Below are 18939 nucleotides of genomic sequence, written 5' to 3' on the forward strand. Positions count from 1 at the left end.
ATCTCTTGAGAATGCAGCCAGTGTTGGACATTTCACTCAAAACCAACAAGCATGGTTTAGGTACGTGTTCTCTCATTCACCATGTATACTTGTCTACTTGGGCTTGTATATTTTTTTCATGTTTCACCCATTTAACTGATGGCCACCTTCCTCACTGAGGCCCTCAGGGCATCACAGTTTCATCTGGGGAGACTGACAAAGCAAAAACTTATGCTTACGATTACTATTTGGTTCCCAAAACGAATCATGTAAATTTTAAAAGCCAACAAAACCACTGAGTCCTTTGGTCATGCTGAAAGTCCCAGAGGATAGCAGCCATCAGTTAAAGAGATAGTTAAGTTGAAATTAGAAAGGTGAATGCAGACCCAATCTATCCTCTTGTGGGGCTTTAGAATTTGAAGGAGTTTAGGAAAAAAAAAAAAAAAGGTGGTTCTTTATGGGTTTACAAGCTAAAGAGGGACTGTTTGCACAGTTGGACAAAATAGAAGTACTCTTACCAATAAATATGTCTCAAAATGACAAATAAAGCTCTCCCCATTTGATGGCTCCAGATCCCGGCAAGAAGTGATGGGCACAGGCACTATGTACAGAGTGTAAACAGTAAGGCCCTTGGGAGATAATGAGGGGCAGGGCCAGGTGATGGGGTATGAATGGAGGAGCCTCTGTAGGGAAGAGTGGGTCCATGGGTAAATACAACAGGCTTGTAGGACAGTCATCCAATCTGCCACCAAGTTGATGGTGGCAGCAGGTCCACTGGATTCCTCCAGGCAGTAAGGAGAAATTGTGTCCATTGAGAAGCCCTGGTCCCACTGACTTTTTCCCTAGGGGAGGACTGGGGACAGCCAGGCAGGGCCTCTGCGCCCCTTCTGCCCCAAGAGGAGGGGTGGGCCTGCCTTGCCACACTTGAGGCTGTCTGTCCAGGGTTCAGGGCATGGATGGGGCAGTGTTTCCCAAACAGGGATTGGGAGCAAAGCCGCCCCCCCCCCCCGAAACCGGAGCCCCTTCCTCCAAAAAGAGGAGCTCCAGGCACCAGTGTCCAGAAGGGGGCCACAACTTGTCAAGTTTCCCCCGCCTCAGTTCCTCAGGGAGGCCACAGAGCAGCCGCCCTGATCAGTGTCCGGTCCCTGATCTGGCCCAGGGCCTCTTGAACAAAGCCAGCCTCCCTCACCGCCCCCCACCCCCGTTGCCCCACCCGCAGCCCCTTTCCTCCTCCCCCAGCACACTCCCCGGCCTCGCTCTGGGTCCTTAAATATCAGTCTCCCGGAGGTTGCTGTAGTCCGCCAGTTCGTAGGCCTGGCAGATGGCGCCCTCGGCCACATCGTGGGGGACTCCCAGGGACACCGCCTCCACCTCCGCCCGCAGGGTGCTGGCTGCCTCTGCGCGCGCGCTCCCGGCGCGGATCTTGTGCGACAGGCTGGAGACCTTGGCACGCAGCTGGGTGGTCGGTCTCCGGAACGGCCCGAGCAGCCGCCACTCGAGGAAGGCGCAGGACGGCTTTCGACGACCGGCGACGGGAGCCTGCGCCTCCGGCGTGTCGGGGGAGCCGGGGGCCGAGGGCGCGGTGAGGGCCAGCGGGGCCCCGGGGGGCGCGGCGTCGCGGCCGGGAGCAAAGTCAGGGCGCGGGCCCGCGGTCGAGCCCCGCCAGTGGTGGCCGTAGACGCGCCAGAGGGGACGGCGGCGCCGGCGACGCCGGCACTGGCAGCGCAGCAGGCGGAGGAAGGCGCGCTTGAATTCGCGGCTGGAGCAAGGGTAGATGAGCGGGTTCACGCAGCTGTTGAAATAGCCGAGCCAGAAGATGACCTTGAAGACGCCCTCCGACGGCTTCAGCTGCGGGAACAGGGAGCCTGGGGGAGGAGGGGACAGAGAGCCACGCCTGTTAGACGGACGCTTGGGGAGAGAGAAGCCTGGGTAGCCCCTGGGCGCAAAGGCGTCGTGAACTTGGGGCCCTCAAGGTACCTCTCCCAAGGGGTCCCTGATATAATTTGAGGGGTCCATGAACTTGGATGAGGAAAAATCACCTTCCATTTTACTCACATCTACCTGATACAGTTCATTTCCCTCAAGACAAGTGTCAGCAACAAACCCGTGTAGAAGGAGACGAAGCCATATGCAATCACGGCTCTTGGAGCTCAAAACGGGTGCAAGATTGGCAGTTTCCTAGGATTCGACCTGCTATGAGCAGTTCCTGCCAGATATTTTCCTGTCACATTCAGTTGTTGCAGACGCTTTGAAATGCTGTCCACGCTGCTCACTATTTGAAAACGACAGACATCCGAACGCACCCCTAGATCCTTTTACTGCCCTAACCTAGAAGCAAGTGACTTACTAACTCACAGATTTCATTCACAAATATTTTGATGTGTTCAACCAAATCGGTTTTCTTTGCAATCTCTTGTATTTTAGTTTATGCATTTGAAAGCATAACCCTGAGAAGGGTCCCCCGCCAAGCTTTGCCAGATGCTCAGGGCTGTCTGTGGCACTAAAAGGGTAAGCGCCTTTGAATTAAATGTTGACCAAGGCTTGCCCCACGTCAGGCACTGTGCTGGGCTCATATCAAGCACGGCCGCATTCCCTGAGCACCCATGTGCATAAACTATCAAGGAAATGAAGACGGGGTGATGGGAGTGCTCAGCATGGGGGCCGGCGAGCTTCCAGGGTTCTCAGAGGATGGACAGGGGTGTGGTGAGATGAGGAAGGACAGAGGGTGACAGCAGAGGAGGGGACAGGTGGGCAAGAGGAGTACAAGTTGGGGGCCTGGGAATGTCCTGTGGGATACGCCAAGAAAAACGTCATTTGGGAGAGATGGTGAAGGGCCTGAAGTGCTGGGAATTTCCACATTTATTTGTGGGTAGTTGGGAGCCATGGATGTTTTCAAGCAGGTGAGAGACAAGAGCCTAGAATTAAGCCTCAGTAAACACAGTGCCCATGGCTGTTGGAAAGGAGGTCAGTGGGGCCATCCCAGGGGAAGTGGTCAGGGAGGGCTTCTGGGGGTAGCTTTGAGGAAGCCGAGTGCCAGGCAGGTAGGGGTGTGTGCCCTAGGACCTGAGCTTTGTCAGAAAGATCCTCCTCCCTGCCCACTTCTCCCCTGTCATCCCCATCACTGACCTGAGGGGTCATGACTTCAAAAGGCACCCGACAAAATGCAAGGGCATGCATGACGCAGAAAGCCAAAGCCACTCTCGTTCTCACATCCTCAGCAGCAGCGGGGGAGGGGATGGTGACAGGGGCATCCCACCAGGGGCAAAAGTTGCAGGTGCCCGTGAGACTGAGTGGGCCAGGGCCAGGGGGCCTTGACAAATCTTGGGCGTGCTCTCTCCTCCCTCGGCCCCCAGAGAAATGAGAGCAGGTCCCCTATTGAGGGGGCAGAGGCACCATGACCCCCTCTCTGACCTGGGAGCACTTGCCCATCACCCACCTCCTACCATATAGAGAATTCTCGGTGCCAAGACCCACGGTGGCGGTGGCAGTGGCAGAAGAAGGAGAGTCGCCCAGCGTCACGAGGCACAGGCCATTGAGACCGCAGTCACGCAGCCCTGAGCAAGTCTCACGCTTTCTGCGAAATCCAGTAACAGTTCTCTGGAAGGGATGTTGTGAAGATTCACGCATTTCAGAGTGCAGGCTCTTAACAAACACTAGTGTCACTTTACTTCCCCTCTCCCTCTTGGGTGGCTTTTGAGGGAGGACAGCTCCGCCCCGGGAAGAGACCAGTTCCTGGATCTGGAGAGTAGCCAGAAACAGAAACCAAGACCTGGTGGGTTTGGGGGAGGCGGGGCATCTGTCAGCATATGCTGAGGAGGCAACTTCCCCCTGGGAGCGGAGTTAGACAGTTGTCCCTGGCCCTGGGGGCCACCAGGGTTGACTTTAGCCTCCAGGAAGGTGGCCCTCTGAATAGCATCCCTCAGTGGCCGCAAAGTAAGACACAGTGCCGAAAATAACTCTGACTCAGGCCACGGTTCTTTTATATTTAGCCCAGGATGACAAATCAGTGGACTATGCTTTCAGCTGCAAGCCCGGAGCCGGCCGAACAGTGCTGTTATCGGCGTGGTTTTTGCTCAGATTTGTGGGCGACATGGCATATTGTGAGGATGCCCTCAGCCATAATAAACACTATTCTATTTTATGCTCAGGCAACCTGTGCAGAAGCTTGCTGCAGACCTGGGATCCACACTCAGCCTTCCTGCCCCCAGATTTTCCTCCTTGTCCTGAGTTTCTTGCCTTACTTTGGGCTTTGGAAGCAGACCCTGAGACAAGGATTCAAGGGCAAGTTGCTCATTATGGGCAACTGGGGTGCAATGCCACTGGGAGCTCTGGGACACCAGGAAGTCCAGGAACCTCAGAGTGGTCCCACCAGCGGGGTGAGGGAGGCGGGGTGTCTACACCCTCATTCCCATCAGGCATGGGTTGTGCTGCTCTCCGAGGTGTTCATTTCCCATGCTTCCTGCATGCTGTGTGCATGGATGATGAGAGTTTGGGTGGGTGGAGAAAGGCCCTGGGCAAAGATGCGGGCAGGTGTTGGGATGGAAATTGGCTGATGTGGCCTGAAGGTCCAGGGGATGGCATGGAGGGGACACTGACAGCATCTGGTGTTCCATGTGCTCCCTGCCCACTGTGCGCAGACATCTTGTCCCGAAAACACAAATGCCTGTGTGTGGGTTCCGGCTTCCACAGGGAACAGCACCTCTGTCCCCTTCATGAGGGGCAGTTCTGAGCCTCACAGTCACCTCTGCTCAGAGGGCTGCAGTCTGCCCCACCATGTCTCCCTGTTGTCCTGCCCGTCCTCCCAACTCTATCTCATCAGCTTGAACCTCTGGCCAAGATCTCTGGGGCCCAAGGGGGCTGCGAACCCATCCCTGCCCTTGGCACGCATAGATGAAATGGGGAGCTACCCCGAGACCCCTGAGGATGGGCACTTGGCTCATGGGCATTGTCCCTGCAATGCCACCCGGCCGTGGGGCCATCAGTGGACAAGCCCCTTTTCGGCCACTCCCAGCTTTCTGCTCCCCCAGGCCCTCTGACTTGTGGTTACTTAGGCCAACTTTGCCTATATGCCTTCTCCTCTCTCTCCAGCGGCCTGGCACCCACCTGTGCCAGCCCCTGAGCCCAGCTACAGGAAAGCCCCAACGAGCAGTTGGGGGCTCTGAGACAAGGCCACTGTCTCTCAGTGTCTGGCAGCCCCCTTTCCTGCCCTGACCTGGCTCCCTCTCCCACAGCCTTCCCTGCCGGCAGAAAGCCCAACCCCGCTAACTCAACTTGGCAACTGTCACTGGAAACAGAGGCCTGTGTGGGGCAGCCTCCCTCAGCCTCCCATCCCTCCTCTGGCTCCCGGTTTCACACCCTTGCTCTCCTTTCTCTTATGGCTCCTACTTCCCTCAGCAGTCTTTTGTCTTCCTGTGCAGCAGCTGAATGTCTGCGCTGACTTCTTGCCGCCCTCTGACCACAGCTTGCCTGGGGGCTTTTGTTCCTGTTCTTCCCGGATTGTACTTCCTCCTCCCACCTGTTAGTGCCAGCTCCAGCGACACCTCCACCTGGAAGCCCTCTGCACACCACCCTTCCCAACCCCACAGTTAGGGGTACTTTCCCTATAGCACATCTTCTCACGTCTAAGTGCCAAGAACACAGCAGGCGACTATCAGTTTCCTAACTACTTTATCTTTAAAAAAAAGTTTATTTACTTAACTAATCTGTATACCCAACGTAGGGCTTGAACTCATGACTCTGAGATCAAGAGTCAAGTGCTCCTCCCAGATAAGCCAGTCAGGCACCGCATGCCTATCTCATCTCTAAATGGTAAACTCTCCACATGTACTTGGCCCATCATTGGTGCTTCATACATTCCAACCCCTCTCTCTGTCACACCCTGCATCCCATCCATCACCAACTCCTATTGGTCCTGGACCCCCCCCCCACCCTTTATGCCACCCCCTGTCTGATTATAGGCTTATAAAAATAATCCTTTTATAATTTTTATTTTTATTTTTAAAGATTTACTCCTCTACCCTGGAGAGAGAAAGAACATGAGCGAGGGGAGAGGGGGCAGAGGGAGAGAATCTCCAAGCAGCCGAGCTTGGAGCTGATGTGGGGCGATCCCACCACCTGTGAGACCATGACCTGAGCCAAACCAAGAGTCAGATGCCCAACCAACTAAGCCACCCAGGCGCCCCTGGGGGGGGGTGTCCTTTTAAAAGATAAACCTGAGCATTTCCTTTCTTCACTTAAAACCTGTTTTCCACTGTGACTGCAGTTTCTCGTCCTCTCTTTCTTATCTGCACTTGGACCTTCTGCCAGGCCCTTGGATTTCTCCTATCATCCCTACTTAGCTGAGTCTCCTAGTCACTCACACCCTCCCCACCCCCCAACCCGTGTTCCCTTCTCAACCCTCCCATGTCCACATCCTTCTGGATTTGGGCTGTACGTATTCACCCAGACTTGAACTCTGGAGTGATTTACCCACTCCCTGAATATGTTAGGGTTCCCGAACTCAGCTGGGGCTCAGCCTCAGCTCAGCCTCTGTCTGGGGCTTCCAGGGACCTTGTTCCTCACCCTCAGCCTGCTTTCCCCAAGTCCAGCACCATCTTCTTGAGCCTTTGTTCCACCCCTTTGCCTCTTCCGGAGCCGCCAATCACTTCCCATTTCACAGAGGAAACAGCAGCCAAGGAAGTTGCGCACTTGCTCAACCTTTCCTCACCTCGCCTCCTTGGTAAGGAGGAGGTCTCTCCTGCCCAGGGTCAGCATGCCTCCTTGTGTGGTGGTACGCTCCATCCATCGGTCCCCTTCAAGAGTGCCCCGTCCCAGCTGCACCCTCTCTGCTGGGTCTCGGGCTACAACCTCATCCTCTCTCTCTTTTCTACCCACACCTGCCTACTTCCCTTCCCCACCTGCTTTTTGCTGCTTTGCTGTAGAGCCCTGCTCCTCCTGTCCTGCGAACACGGCTCTCATCACCCCCCACCCGAACTCCTCTCATCTCACCTGGTGCCATCTCATCTCCCAGGGTGCCACACTCTTGGATTTTCTACTCCGTAGCCATGCCCTCTGCTGCTGCTTCTGCACGTCCCCACTGCTAAATGTAAGAGTGCCCTTCTCCAAAGAGTCTGGAATCTCTTCCCTTCACATTCTCCTGGCAATTTCTTCCCAGCTCATGGGTTTAAATACCGACTTCAGATGATAATGCCCATAAGTTCTATCTCCAGCCCAGATCGTTCTCCCGAATTCCAGACTCAGGTCTAACTGCTTCCCAGACCTCTCCACTTGGGTGTCTACTGCCATGTCACACTTACCCTGACCTCATGAAGCTTACATTTCACTAGGCAGGGCTGGCAAGACATGGGATAAACAAGGAAAATGGAAACATATCAGATAATTAAATATGCTAAGGAGAAGTAAAGCAGGGAAAGAAGATAGGAGGTGTGTATTTGTGTGTCTGTGTGGGGTCGGATAGATTTTGGATAAGGTGGCCAGGAAAGCAAGACATCCTGCTGAGGATGTCACATTTGAGTAAAGGGCTGAATAGCACATGTGGACATCTGGGGGGAAAAAGCTTTTCAGGCAGTGAGAATAGCCAGTGCAAAGGCCCTGCAGTGGCCCTGGCATGTGTGCGGAACAATGATGAGGGTAGTGGTTACAGAAAGGAGTCACCAAGGGCAGAGAGGAAGGACGCAAGGTCAGAACTCAATAGCTACCCTCCTCCCTGTGCTTATACCCTGCTTTTTATCCTCAACCCAGCAGCTAGAGCGATTCTTTAAAAATATAAATGGATGGGGCGCCTGGGTGGCTCAGTGGATTAAAGCCTCTGCCTTTGGCTCAGGTCATGATCTCAGGGTCCTGGGATCAAGCCCCATATCGGGTTCTCTGCTCAGCAGGGAGCCGGCTTCTTCCTCTCTCTCTGCCTGCCTCTCTGCCTACTTGTGATCTCTGTCTGTAAAGTAAATATATAAAATCTTAAAAAAAATGGATCAAGTCACTCCTTAGGTTCCAAAACCCTCTAAGAGCTACCCTTCCCCCTCCCAGTAAAAACCTACAACCTACACCGCTCGACATGTGGCCCCCCAACCCTTCTGCCATCCTCTCTTCCTACCCCCCAACTCTATTCCAGCCATACTGCCCTCCATTTTACTTCTTGGATATGCCAGACACACTCCCACCTGGGGCCTTTGCACTTGCTTTTCCTCATCATCTTCTTTGCCCAGATATCCACATGGCTCGTGAGCTCACCTTTGCAGTGAGGTCTCCCTGGCTTCCCACGCAAAATCAAATTGCCCTCCCCAACCCCAGCACTTCCCATCCCCCTCAGCTGGGTCTGTTGCTCTCCGTGGCACCTACCCGCCTCCTCCCGTACTGTTTGAGTTTTCATTTTGTCCAGCATCTCTGGCTGCAGCCAAGTCCCTAGGGCAGCACTTGTGCCTGTTTTGCTTGGCACTACGCTCCCATGGCCCTGAAGCCCTCCTGAGCACACCGAACACACAGTAGGTGCTGGACACTTGCCGAGTTTGCTCAGTGAGTCCCTCTTCTCTACTCTCCGTGTCCAACTGGCCACCATGCCAGGTGCCTTCAATTTTCTCTCTAGCAGGGTCCTTCTCTTCACCTCATTCCTGAGGCTTTTGCTTAGTCTGGCATCTCATTTTGTTTGCATGGCTGCAATGGCCCCCAAGGGTCCTGTGGCCTCTCCACTCCGCACACAGCTGCTGGAGGCTTTTTCTAAAATTGGTTTCTCTCCTTAAACCTCTGAAAACTGCAAGTGGCTTCCAGCAGGTCTGAGACTAACCCCAAGCTTTCTTGTGTTGCAGTCAAGGCTTTTTAGAACCCAGTGCTGTCTGCGCTCCCCTCCAGATCTGGCCACAAGCTGAGGGATGAAGCTGTGAGCAGGTCCTACCACAGGGGGCTGGGCTCCTTCTGCCTTTCTGCTTGGCCCCAACTGTTTCCTCCTTCCCAGCCCTCGAGCCTTGGGGCTGGCGTCCTCCCCATCAAGCCTGGGTTACATGCTCTTTTATGCAAGCCCGCATTTTAATAAAATTTTTTACTGCTCTATCTACCCTCCTAGATGATCAGTTTCTTGAAGGCAGCAATGAGACTGATGGCTGTTTTCATCCCAGCCTCTAACACAGGTGTCTGACCCAGAGGTGCCTGACCCTCAGCGGGGGCTGAGGGGTCACCTCTAGGCACCTGTGAGGAGGAAGAGTAAGAACACAGGTGACAGATGAGCACAGACCCAACTCCTGCTTGCTTCTCTCTTCTCCTTGACCTTGCTCTCATGCGAGTGTCCCATCAGGCTTGCTCCCATCTGCTTTCCCCCATTTCCTATATTGGGGCGCCTCAGTCAGGAGTCTAACCTAATGTTGAGGGGGCTGGGTAGCCACTAGCCACAAAAGGAAGGGCCTCTCTCCGATGTCAACAGGTAGACTCATTCTGCGGCATGCTGGCTGGGCCAGCCAGGCACACACATTGTTGGGGAAACTGAGGCAGCCCGTGAGGTTTGTGTTTGCAGCTTTGATGATCACCAAGCCAGTCTCCACGCCTAAGGACCAGAGATGTCCAGGTCTAGGAGATGGAGATGCTACTGAGATGCTGGTTAGGCTAGAGGCGGCCGAGCTGGCCGAGCCTCGCTGGGGAATGACAGTTGTGAAGCCATGGGGCGGGCTGTGTGATTAACAGCTTTCTTCTGGCACCACCAGAAGGGAACTTGTTCTTGGCAGAATGTCAGAATTCACAGCCAGGCTTGCTCATAACTTGCAGCCGACCATGAAATATCAGGCTGCACCCCAGCCTGCCCCTTTCCCACCCATTCCATCACTGGGGACTTTTCTATTCACAGGCAGCCTTTCTCTCTGGCCGGAGAGATAGAGTGCAGTTAGAAATACAACATTCTCCTGGATAGTCAGGTGTCTTCTCACCAGTAGGGCTGGGAGAGAAGGAATTCCCCGCCCCATGCTGCCTTTCTCTCTCCCCCTTCTCTCAACTGCTTGCTCAGTGGCTCTGACTCTGAAGCTCAGTAGTTCCTCTGCCAAGAGAGCCTGGGACGTCTGTTGCCGGCAGTCCTCTTTGCTATACTGTAAAGGGTCAAGCACACTTGAGCTGAGACCTAAAGACCCCGAGGGGGGACTGAGCCACACATCAACATGAGGAAAGAGAATGCCAGACAGTGGAAGGGCATGTGCAAAGGCCCTGAGGCAACAGGGAACCTGAGATGTTGGAGGACAACCAAGAAGTTGGGATCATTGGAACAGAGAAGGGGAAGGGGAGAGTGGTAGGAGATAAGGCCATTTTGAAGTGGGCACAATCATGGAAGGCTGTCAGGAAGAGGTGACCGTGCTAGGGGCCTGGTCTCTGATGGATTGTGAGAACATGAAGGGATGATGTGAGGGCACCATGGGGCCAGCTGTGTCAAGCCAATTCTCTCGAATTCCTTGCAGTGCCAGTTTTCCATGGTGAGAGGTAATTGGCAGATACTCTGGCTCAAGATGGACTGGGGATAGATCAGAAATCCTGTGCTCCCGTGTTTGCCTTAGGACCCATGAACTCTGGGGCTGGCAGAGAACTATTTGTCTGGCCCTGGATGCCCTTCTGCAGCTGGGGGGATGTGGGTGGAGGGGTGGCTCCTAGGTACATCCCGTCAGTGATGTATTTTTTTTTAACAAAAAAATAAAATGTACTAGCTCTGTCTGCTAAATCAGGGGCCAACTCAGTCTCACTGAGCAGCTGAGAGCTCAGACGGTGATCTTTAAATGATCATTTGCCACTAAAAGGGACTGAGGCTCTTTGAAGAAATGGCTGCTTCCAGGTTCTGGGGGAAGAGAAGTACGAGCTGAGCCTGAGATGTGTTATCAGGTACCTGAGCTGCTGACCACTCATAACAGCACAAAAGGGAAGAATTCTTGGCCCAAACACTGAAGCTTACTCTGATTGAGCCGGTTCACAGGAAATACACGGACCAGAGGGACACACTGAATGGCCCCACGGAGACACAGACTCCAGACCGTGGGCATCTGTTCGGGACACATGATCTGGTGTCTTCACTAAGTAAATTGCAAGGAAAAAGTGGGAGAAGGGGAATCTTACCAATTATAGAGATCAAGTGGGCAAATCAACCACATGCAACACACGCACCTTTCTCAGATCCTGAGTCAAACAAATGATACATTTATGAGGTGACTGGCAACATCTGAACACTACGAAGACCATATTTGCCATTAAACAACTATTTCTATGTGTTATAATGGATTGTGGTTATTTTTTCGAAAAAACTTCTTGTGTTCTAGAAATGTATATTGAAGAATTTACAGATGAACTGATAAGGCTTCTGGATGTTCTTCAAAATAATCCTCAAAAACAAAACAAAACAAAACAAAACAAAACAGAATAATCCTCAGTGCTGGGATGGTGGGTGGGGGTTGGGATGCACCAAGGCTGGGCTTGGGTTGACATTGTGGAAGCTGGGTCCTTGGAATCAGAGAGAACAATGGCAGGGGCTGGGGGGAGGGGGGCTAGGGAGCTGCTGATCCATCGGCAAATGAAGTTTCACTTAAGATGAATACATTCTAGAGCTCTACTGTGCAACACTGTGTCTACAGTTAACACAGTGCATTGTACACGTCAAAACTTGCTAAGAGGGTAGATCTCATGTTAAGTGTTCTTATCCGAATAAAAGAAAACCAAAAAGAAAGAGGGGTACTGTGCTTTACCACTCAGACCCTTGGCGTGGGGGGATGTGAAGAGGCTATGGGATCCACCACTTCCGCCTTCTACACATGTTTACTGAGCACCTACTATGTGCCAGGTGCCACAAAGGCACAGTTAGGAGATGTCATGCCAGCCCTTTCTTCAGGCTTTCGGGCCAGGGGATATTAATGCCACTGCTGAGGACCCGCCACCAAGCATCCCTTACCAGTCCCCCTGTGACTGTAGACCCCCGCGTGACCTCAGGGAACATTTGCAGAGGAGTCCTTTGGCATTTGACCAACGCTCAGATGCACATGAGGAATCGACCCCCTCCAGCCAGCTGCCCACGTGTGCTTGCCAGTCTGGACACCGACTCCTCAGCGTGGCTCGAGCCTGTCTTCTGCCTCCTCCCGCCTTCTCTCTTTCTAATTTAGGCATCGGATAATGACAGTCAAGTTATAAAGTTTTAAGAGTATAGCTTGATGACTTACATATGCACATGCTAATGTAGTCCCTGCCCAGACCAAGATCTAGAACATTCTCAACCCTTCGGAAGGTTTCTTTGCTCCCTCTTCCAGCCAATACGTATACCCACCAACCTGACTTTAATCATCAACTAGTTTTGCTGGTTTCTGAACTTCGTATACACAGAATCGTGTAGATTGTGTGCTTTTAATTTCAGATCTGGCTCAGTTGGTCCAGCATAGTGTCCCTGAAATCCATCCACATTGCTGTGGGCAGCACATTCGTTATTTTTCCTAGCTGTATAGTAGTTCAGCCAATTTAACAACACAGCACAATTTATTTACTCCTCCTGTTGATGGCATCCTGTCTCATCTCGGGACTCCTCTTACCATGGACTCTCCACTCCATGCCTCCCAGGCCACAGCCCCCCCCCCCACTCTTCTATGTCTGTATGTGTATAGTTTCCTCTGTCCTGCCGCTTTGTGATATGTGTAAGAATACTAGCAATTACAATGTCCTGTGATCAAAGCATGTACAGAATATTTGGGGAGCAGGAAGGAGCCCCTAACTAAATCCAGGGGTGGGCAGGGCAGCGATATCACAGGGCCGAGCCTGACTGGCCAGGAGGAAGGCCCAGGTATGGCTCACAGATGGCTAGATGTGGGGTCTGGGACGGCAGCTGGACTGTCCCGGGACTTCTGACATCAGCCTCCACACAGCTTGCCCACCTTGAGGCGTGTTTGGGAGGGTGCCATGGGCTCTGAGCCTCTGAGGCTACTTTGCAAGAGCCAGCACATTCAGAGGCCAATCAGGCTCAGTGACCTGCCCAATGGAAGGGAGCTTGGAGTGCAGCCCAGGAATAATGGATGGGGGGCTGTCTGTGTGTGTGTGTGTGTGGGGGGCATCCCAGGGGACAGGTCCACCTCTGGGGATGGCTAAGGGGGCACATGAGCCTGATGCAGTGAAGTGTCACTGCCATGAGAGCCACAAGAGAAGGTGTGTCTGGAGGCGCCTGGGAGAAGGGAGCTCTTGTGCAGATGGGCACTTGCTGGGGCAAGGTTTCTCCCCAGTTCCTCTGTTCCCCTCTTGCTCGCAGGGATTTCTGTCCCCAAAGGCTGGCCCAGACCTCTGGGGGTGAGAGGTCTCCTGCACGAAGTGCCCTAGGGCAGAGGCTTTCATCAGGGGCCCTTCCCGGCCACCGCACCCCTACCACACCCCCTTTCCCCAGGGAAGTCTGCAGGCCAGAACTGCTGCCCATTTCCATATGTGCACTCCGTAAGTTTGTGTTCCTCTAGATGTCAGGAGGGACCTTTCTAAGGCACCCAGTTCCATGTCGGCTTGCTGAGGTGAGAGCAGGGGCTGCCTGCCTGTCTTGGGAAGGGATGCCAAGAGCCCCTCCTCCAAAGGCCCCAAGGATTGGTGACCTTATATTCTGTCATTCAGCCTAGAACACCTTTGAGAGTGAAAGGGGAGCACTGCGAGTAATCATACCACTCGGCAGGCATAACTGGGCTGTCCTGGGCACACCAGGGGGCGTGGGCACGCTGGTGGAGTGAATGGCTCAGGCAGGTGGGGATCCCCTCATGAGGGCAAGCGATGCGTCTTGTGTCCATACACAGCTCCCTGGGTGCCCCGGAAGGAGCCAAGACCTTCCTTCCTGGCCTTGTTGACTGGCGTCTCAGGGTCAGACAGGTGACAGACTGCGGCTGTGTCTCGTGCTTCTACTTGGTTTTGAGTGTGGACAAGTGGGGGAGGAGCACCCTGGGTCTGTCGGACAACCCCTGGGTTGTGGCCCTACTAGGTGCCTTCATTTCCATGGGCTATGGCCCTGGTTGGCACACACTGCTCTTTCTCAAGCCCTCTACCTCTGGTGCTCATCACACCTGCCTGGGAACAAGGGTCCAGGAGGAGGGAGATGCCACTCTTTCTGGTGGCCCCCTTCTCTACCTCTTTCTGGTTTCTTCAAAGTGGGTGCTCCCCAAAGCTCTACTCCTAGCCCCGCTCTTCTCTTTGTCCCTCCATCCTCTTTCTGTCCCCATGCTCCTCCTTCGGCAAGCACCCCCTTCTTGGTCCCCTTTATCTAAGGTTTCAACCTCCTTCACCCCGACCATATCTTGGCACTCCCATACCAGCACATGCCAGCCCCTTGGATTCCACATTCCTCCCCAGAGTTGATGCTCTGCATTGTCCCTGCTCCTTCAAAGGAACTTCCATTCTCCCAGGCCTGGGCCCAGTTCTGGGGGAGGGGGCGGTGGTGGTCTCAGGACCTCCTGGTTGGTTCTCCTTTCTGCACAGCCCTCAAGCCACTGCCACCCCCACTGCAGGCCCCGCCCTCCCAGCCACACCATGGCAGAGGCAAGATCGGAATATTCTGTCTCCCTGCTTGGCCTCTGTTCTGGTTGCTCACTGTTGCCAGATTCCACTCAATTCGGCGCCACCCGCGGCCCTGGGCTCTACTCTGGGGCTCGGGAGACGGCACAACCCAGACTGGTAGGAAGGAAGAGACAAGGACACGCCGGGGGCCCCATGCCAAGTGTGAGGTGCAGCAGAGATGGAGGGATTGAAAAAGAGCCAAAGGCCATGGAAATTTAGGGATGACTTCCTGGAAGAGGAGCACATGCTCTAAACCTCAAAACACCCCCCTCCCAAAACAACAACAAAAAAAACCAAAACCAAAAAAACCCAAAACAAAAAACAAAAACAGTAGTAGCCCTTTGCAGTGTTGACTGGAACAGCGAAAACAATGAAAAATCAAATGCTCAGCACAAGACTGTGTAACACCCCACAGAATATTCTGGAATGGAATACTGTACTGCTGCTACAGTGAACCAGCCCAGGTAAATCTCAGCGAGGTAATGTTGCATGAGAAAGGCAAGCTGAAGAACGGTGTGCATGGCATACTGCCATTTCTACACATCCTAAAGGCAGACAAGACAATACTATACATTACTATGGATACAGATATTTGCGGTAAGAGTATAAAGAGATGAATGGGGTGACAGACTCCAGATTTACCTCTGGGGAGGGAGGGAACAGAGGAGGAAGGGACCGCAGGAGGGAACTTACTTTTGTCTGTGTTCTATTTCTTTGAAAAGAGAAACAGGGAAAGGGATCTGAGGCAAATATGGGAACATGTGAACAGCTGTTCTGTATGGGTGATTATGGGTACAGGGACCCTCGGCCTAGCATTTTCTTGTTATCTGTGCATCATTCTGTAACTGGAAATTTTAAAAGAAGTTAAAAGAACATAATGGGAGGTGGCCTTCTGTACACAGCTTGATCGTTCCCTATGGGGGGGCAGTGTGAAGTGGGGGACGGGGGGGAAAGAGGGCACCCAGGGTGGGGTATGGGTGGGCATGGATAAGGCAGGGGTTGGTTGGTGGGAGAAAGGAGCCTGAGTGGGGAGCTTTGTGGGGAGGGTACTAAATCTGGGGCAGGTTTCTAAAGGAGGGGGGACACACTGACTTTCTCCTGCCTGCCTACTTGACCCCCAAGTGTGTTGCTTAGTGTCCATGCCTCCCTATACCCCCACAGCAGCCTCTGGCTGGCTGATTTTCAAGTCAGTGATGTACTCAGAGTGACTACTACAAAAGCATTAGCTCGCAGGGTGCTCGTGACAAGCAATGGTTAGATTTACACACAGCAGCTTCCTGAATTCTCACGGCGGGTCCCCAGGTGGACACTGCTACCATCACCACGACCTTGATTTTCTAGACGAGGACGCAGAGGCACAGAGAGGTTCGGGAACTTGCCCAAAATTCCAGAGCCAGTCGGAGCAAAGCTGGAATTTGAACCCAGGCTATCTGGTGCCAGAGTCTGTGGCCCTTGTTTGTCACATTGTTCCTCATATGCCAGGTGCTGTGCCGGCACTGTGGATTTGGTAATGACCCCAGGCCCTGCCCTTGAAGAGCTTTGGGGCCGGTGCGGGGGCGGGACACCAAACAAGCAGCACGCAGGAGACAGTAAAGAAAGAGAAACTTGGGCCCCAAGGGAGAGAGACCAGAGAAGGACACACGGAGGCTGAGGCATCAGGGAAGACCTCTCTGAAGAGGGGACATTTAAACGGAGACCTAAAGTTAGCCAGGAGGGGTTGGGGAGGGCAGGCGAGATGGAGGGAAGAGCAAGCACAGGAGCAGGAGCTCGATGTGGGTAAGGAACCGGAAGAGGGTCAGAGGAGCCAAAGCATGCAACAAGCAAGGGGCAGGGAAGCAAAGCCATGAGGCCATCACCCAGGGCCCTCCTTCCAGGAGGGGAAACACATGTTCGGGTTTGCCCCCACTGTCCCGGTTTGTGCCTGTGATCCCAGCATAAATATTCATAACGTCTCGTTTTGGTTTGGACAATAATAAATTTGAAGGTCACCCTCTCACAGGCCATAGTGGAGAGTCTGGATTTTGTTCCCAGGGCAGCTGGAAAGCATGGAGGGGTTTTAGCGGAGAGTGACACTCTAATTTATAATATAAGTTCACCATGGCCGCTGTGTGGAGAGGGCCTGCAGGGGAGCAGGAGGAAAGCCGTTGTCCCCTTCCTGACTCCGCTGCACAGTGTGGAAGGAGCGAGGCCTGGGAAAGACGGGGAGGCCCGGCTTGAGCCGGCTGAGGTTGCAGCCATGGGCAAAATGACTCAGGGCAAATATGTCCCCAGAGACCATGCTCCCCTTCTCCTCCCTATGCTGCCCGGGTCCCAAGGCTTCCAGGAGGGACCTTCAGGGGGTGGGACGAAGCCCCTGAGAACAGCCACCCACCTCCCAGGACTGCAGGGAGGCTGCTGAGAGAAACAGGAAAGTTCTCAATAGAGCTAAAGGACTCAGTCAATTTCAGAAGCAATGATGAACGATATTAACTTTGCATTTGATAATTTGTCCCTATCCCCTTCCTTCTGATCCCACACAGCCCCCTCCCTACCTACAAGAAGAGATTTCAGAAGTGAGAGCCCAGTGCATTCACAGACACCAGGAAGGGAGGGTCTCTGAAACAGAATGAGTTCCTGGAAAAAGCAGGTGGCTTCGAGTCCCTGCTGATGTACGGGCTTGGGGCACCTGCATGCACTGTGCCCCCACCACTGGGTGCTGGCATTTGTGTCTGTGAATGTGTGTGTGTGTGTTGGGTGGGGCATTTAGAGGAACATGTACACTGCTGACCACATACTATGGAGCAGGCGTCCGCACAGATGCCACAGATCTCTTATATTTAGGGGTTTGGGAGTGTGAAAACAAACCCTGGGTTTGTCATGGCCATTCAGAGGGGAAGGACAGAAGTTCAAAGCTTGCAAAACGAATCCTGCAAGCACGAGGGGCCTTTCTTTTGTCGACCACAAAGCGCACCTGCCCAAGAGACCAGGGAGGTTGCTAAGTCAACCTTGTGTGCCCAGGTGGAGAGTCACCTTCCGCCTGGGAAGGCCATTCCAGTCTGGTTGCCAGGAAGGCACAGCCACAGGCTCAAGGAGCAAAGGAAGGGGCTGGTGGGAGACGGGTCACTCACCAAGCGGCAGGACGAAGAAGAAGGGGAACCAGCAGAGCACGAAGACGCCCACGACGATGGCCAGCGTCTTGGCCGCCTTCTTCTCGCGGGAGAACTTGAGCAGGCGCACGGACAGGGAGCTGCGGAAGGTGTGGCCCTTGGCGCTGCGCGGGCCGTGTGTCCCGTCGGCGGCACCTGTGCTGGCTCCGCGACAGTGGATGCGCAGCACCACCTCGGAGGCCTTGCCGCGCTCTCGCTTGACGCCCGCCTCGAGGCTGCGCGTGGTGCTCCGCGCTACCACGTACACACGGCAATACATGACCACGATGACCGCCATGGGCAGGTAGAAGGAGCACACCGAGGAGAAGACGGCGTAGCCTGCCTCCTCCGTGATGCCGCAGAAGCGCTCGTCAGGGGGCACGGGCTCCTTCCAGCCCAGCAGGGGCCCCACGGACACCACGAGGGCCACGGCCCAGAGCAGGGCCAGGATGGCGGCCGCCTTGCGCTCGGTCATGATCGCGGGGTATTTGAGCGAGTGGCGCACGCCCACGTAGCGGTCCACCGAGATGGTGCAGAGGCTGAGGATGGAGGCCGTGCAGCACAGCACGTCCACGGCGGCCCACACGTCGCAGAAGGCCCGGCCGAAGGCCCAGAAGCCCAGGACCTCCATGGTGGCCGAAAAGGGCAGCACCGTGGCGCTCAGCAGCAGGTCGGCCACGGCCAGGTTCACGATAAAGTAGTTGGTGACTGTCTGCAAGTGGCGGTTGCAAGCCACCGAGAGGATGACCAGCAAGTTGCCCGCCACAGCCGTGAGGATGAAGGCGGCCAGAAAGACGCCCACGCCCACGCCCTGCGCGCTCACCACCAGCCCCCCGACGGCCGCTGTGCCGTTCACCTCGCCACCCGCGCCCGCGCCCCCCGGCTCCCCGGCGGAGCTCTGGTTGTCCTCGCCGCTGCCCGCGCCCACCACGCCGCCGCCGCCGCCGCCCGCGGCTCCCGGCACGCCGCTCACCGCCGGGCCCTCCGAGGCGGCCGCGCCGCCCGTGCTGCCCCCGCCGCTGCCCGCACTGGAGCCCCCCGCGCTGCTGTCAGGGCGGGGTCCCTCGAAACTGACGCTCAGGAGGTCGCGGAAAGTCATCTCAGCGAGCGGCCGTCGGGGGCCGGGCCCGGGCGCAGGACAGGCGGCTGGCCGGGAGAGGGGCCCCGGGCATAGCCGCGGGGCTCCGGCTGCAGCCCGGCGCGCGGGTCCCGTCGGGGTCCTGCCCGAGTTCCTGTAGCGCCGAGCGCCGCTGTCCGCGAGCGGAACGGGGCCGGCCGGGGCGGCGGCCGGGGCTCCCGAGGCTGGCGGCAGAGTCGGACCGGAGAG

The 18939-nt window shown here is 54.9% G+C and overlaps 1 protein-coding gene across 1 annotated transcript; it reads right to left on the bottom strand.

The window, feature by feature from the left end:
* Nucleotides 1-1245: 1245 nt before the first annotated feature.
* On the bottom strand, nt 1246-18711 carry ADRA1D (adrenoceptor alpha 1D; the record flags this gene model as incomplete). The annotated part of the gene is made up of 2 exons (XM_080813240.1): nt 1246-1844; nt 17595-18711. The coding sequence occupies 2 exons, from the start codon at nt 18709-18711 to the stop codon at nt 1246-1248; spliced, it is 1716 nt and encodes a 571-aa protein (XP_080669366.1).
* Between the last annotated feature and the right edge of the window lie 228 nt (nt 18712-18939).

Source organism: Martes martes (genome assembly GCF_963455335.1).
Source record: "Martes martes genome assembly, chromosome: 9".
NCBI classification, from domain to species: domain Eukaryota; kingdom Metazoa; phylum Chordata; class Mammalia; order Carnivora; family Mustelidae; genus Martes; species Martes martes.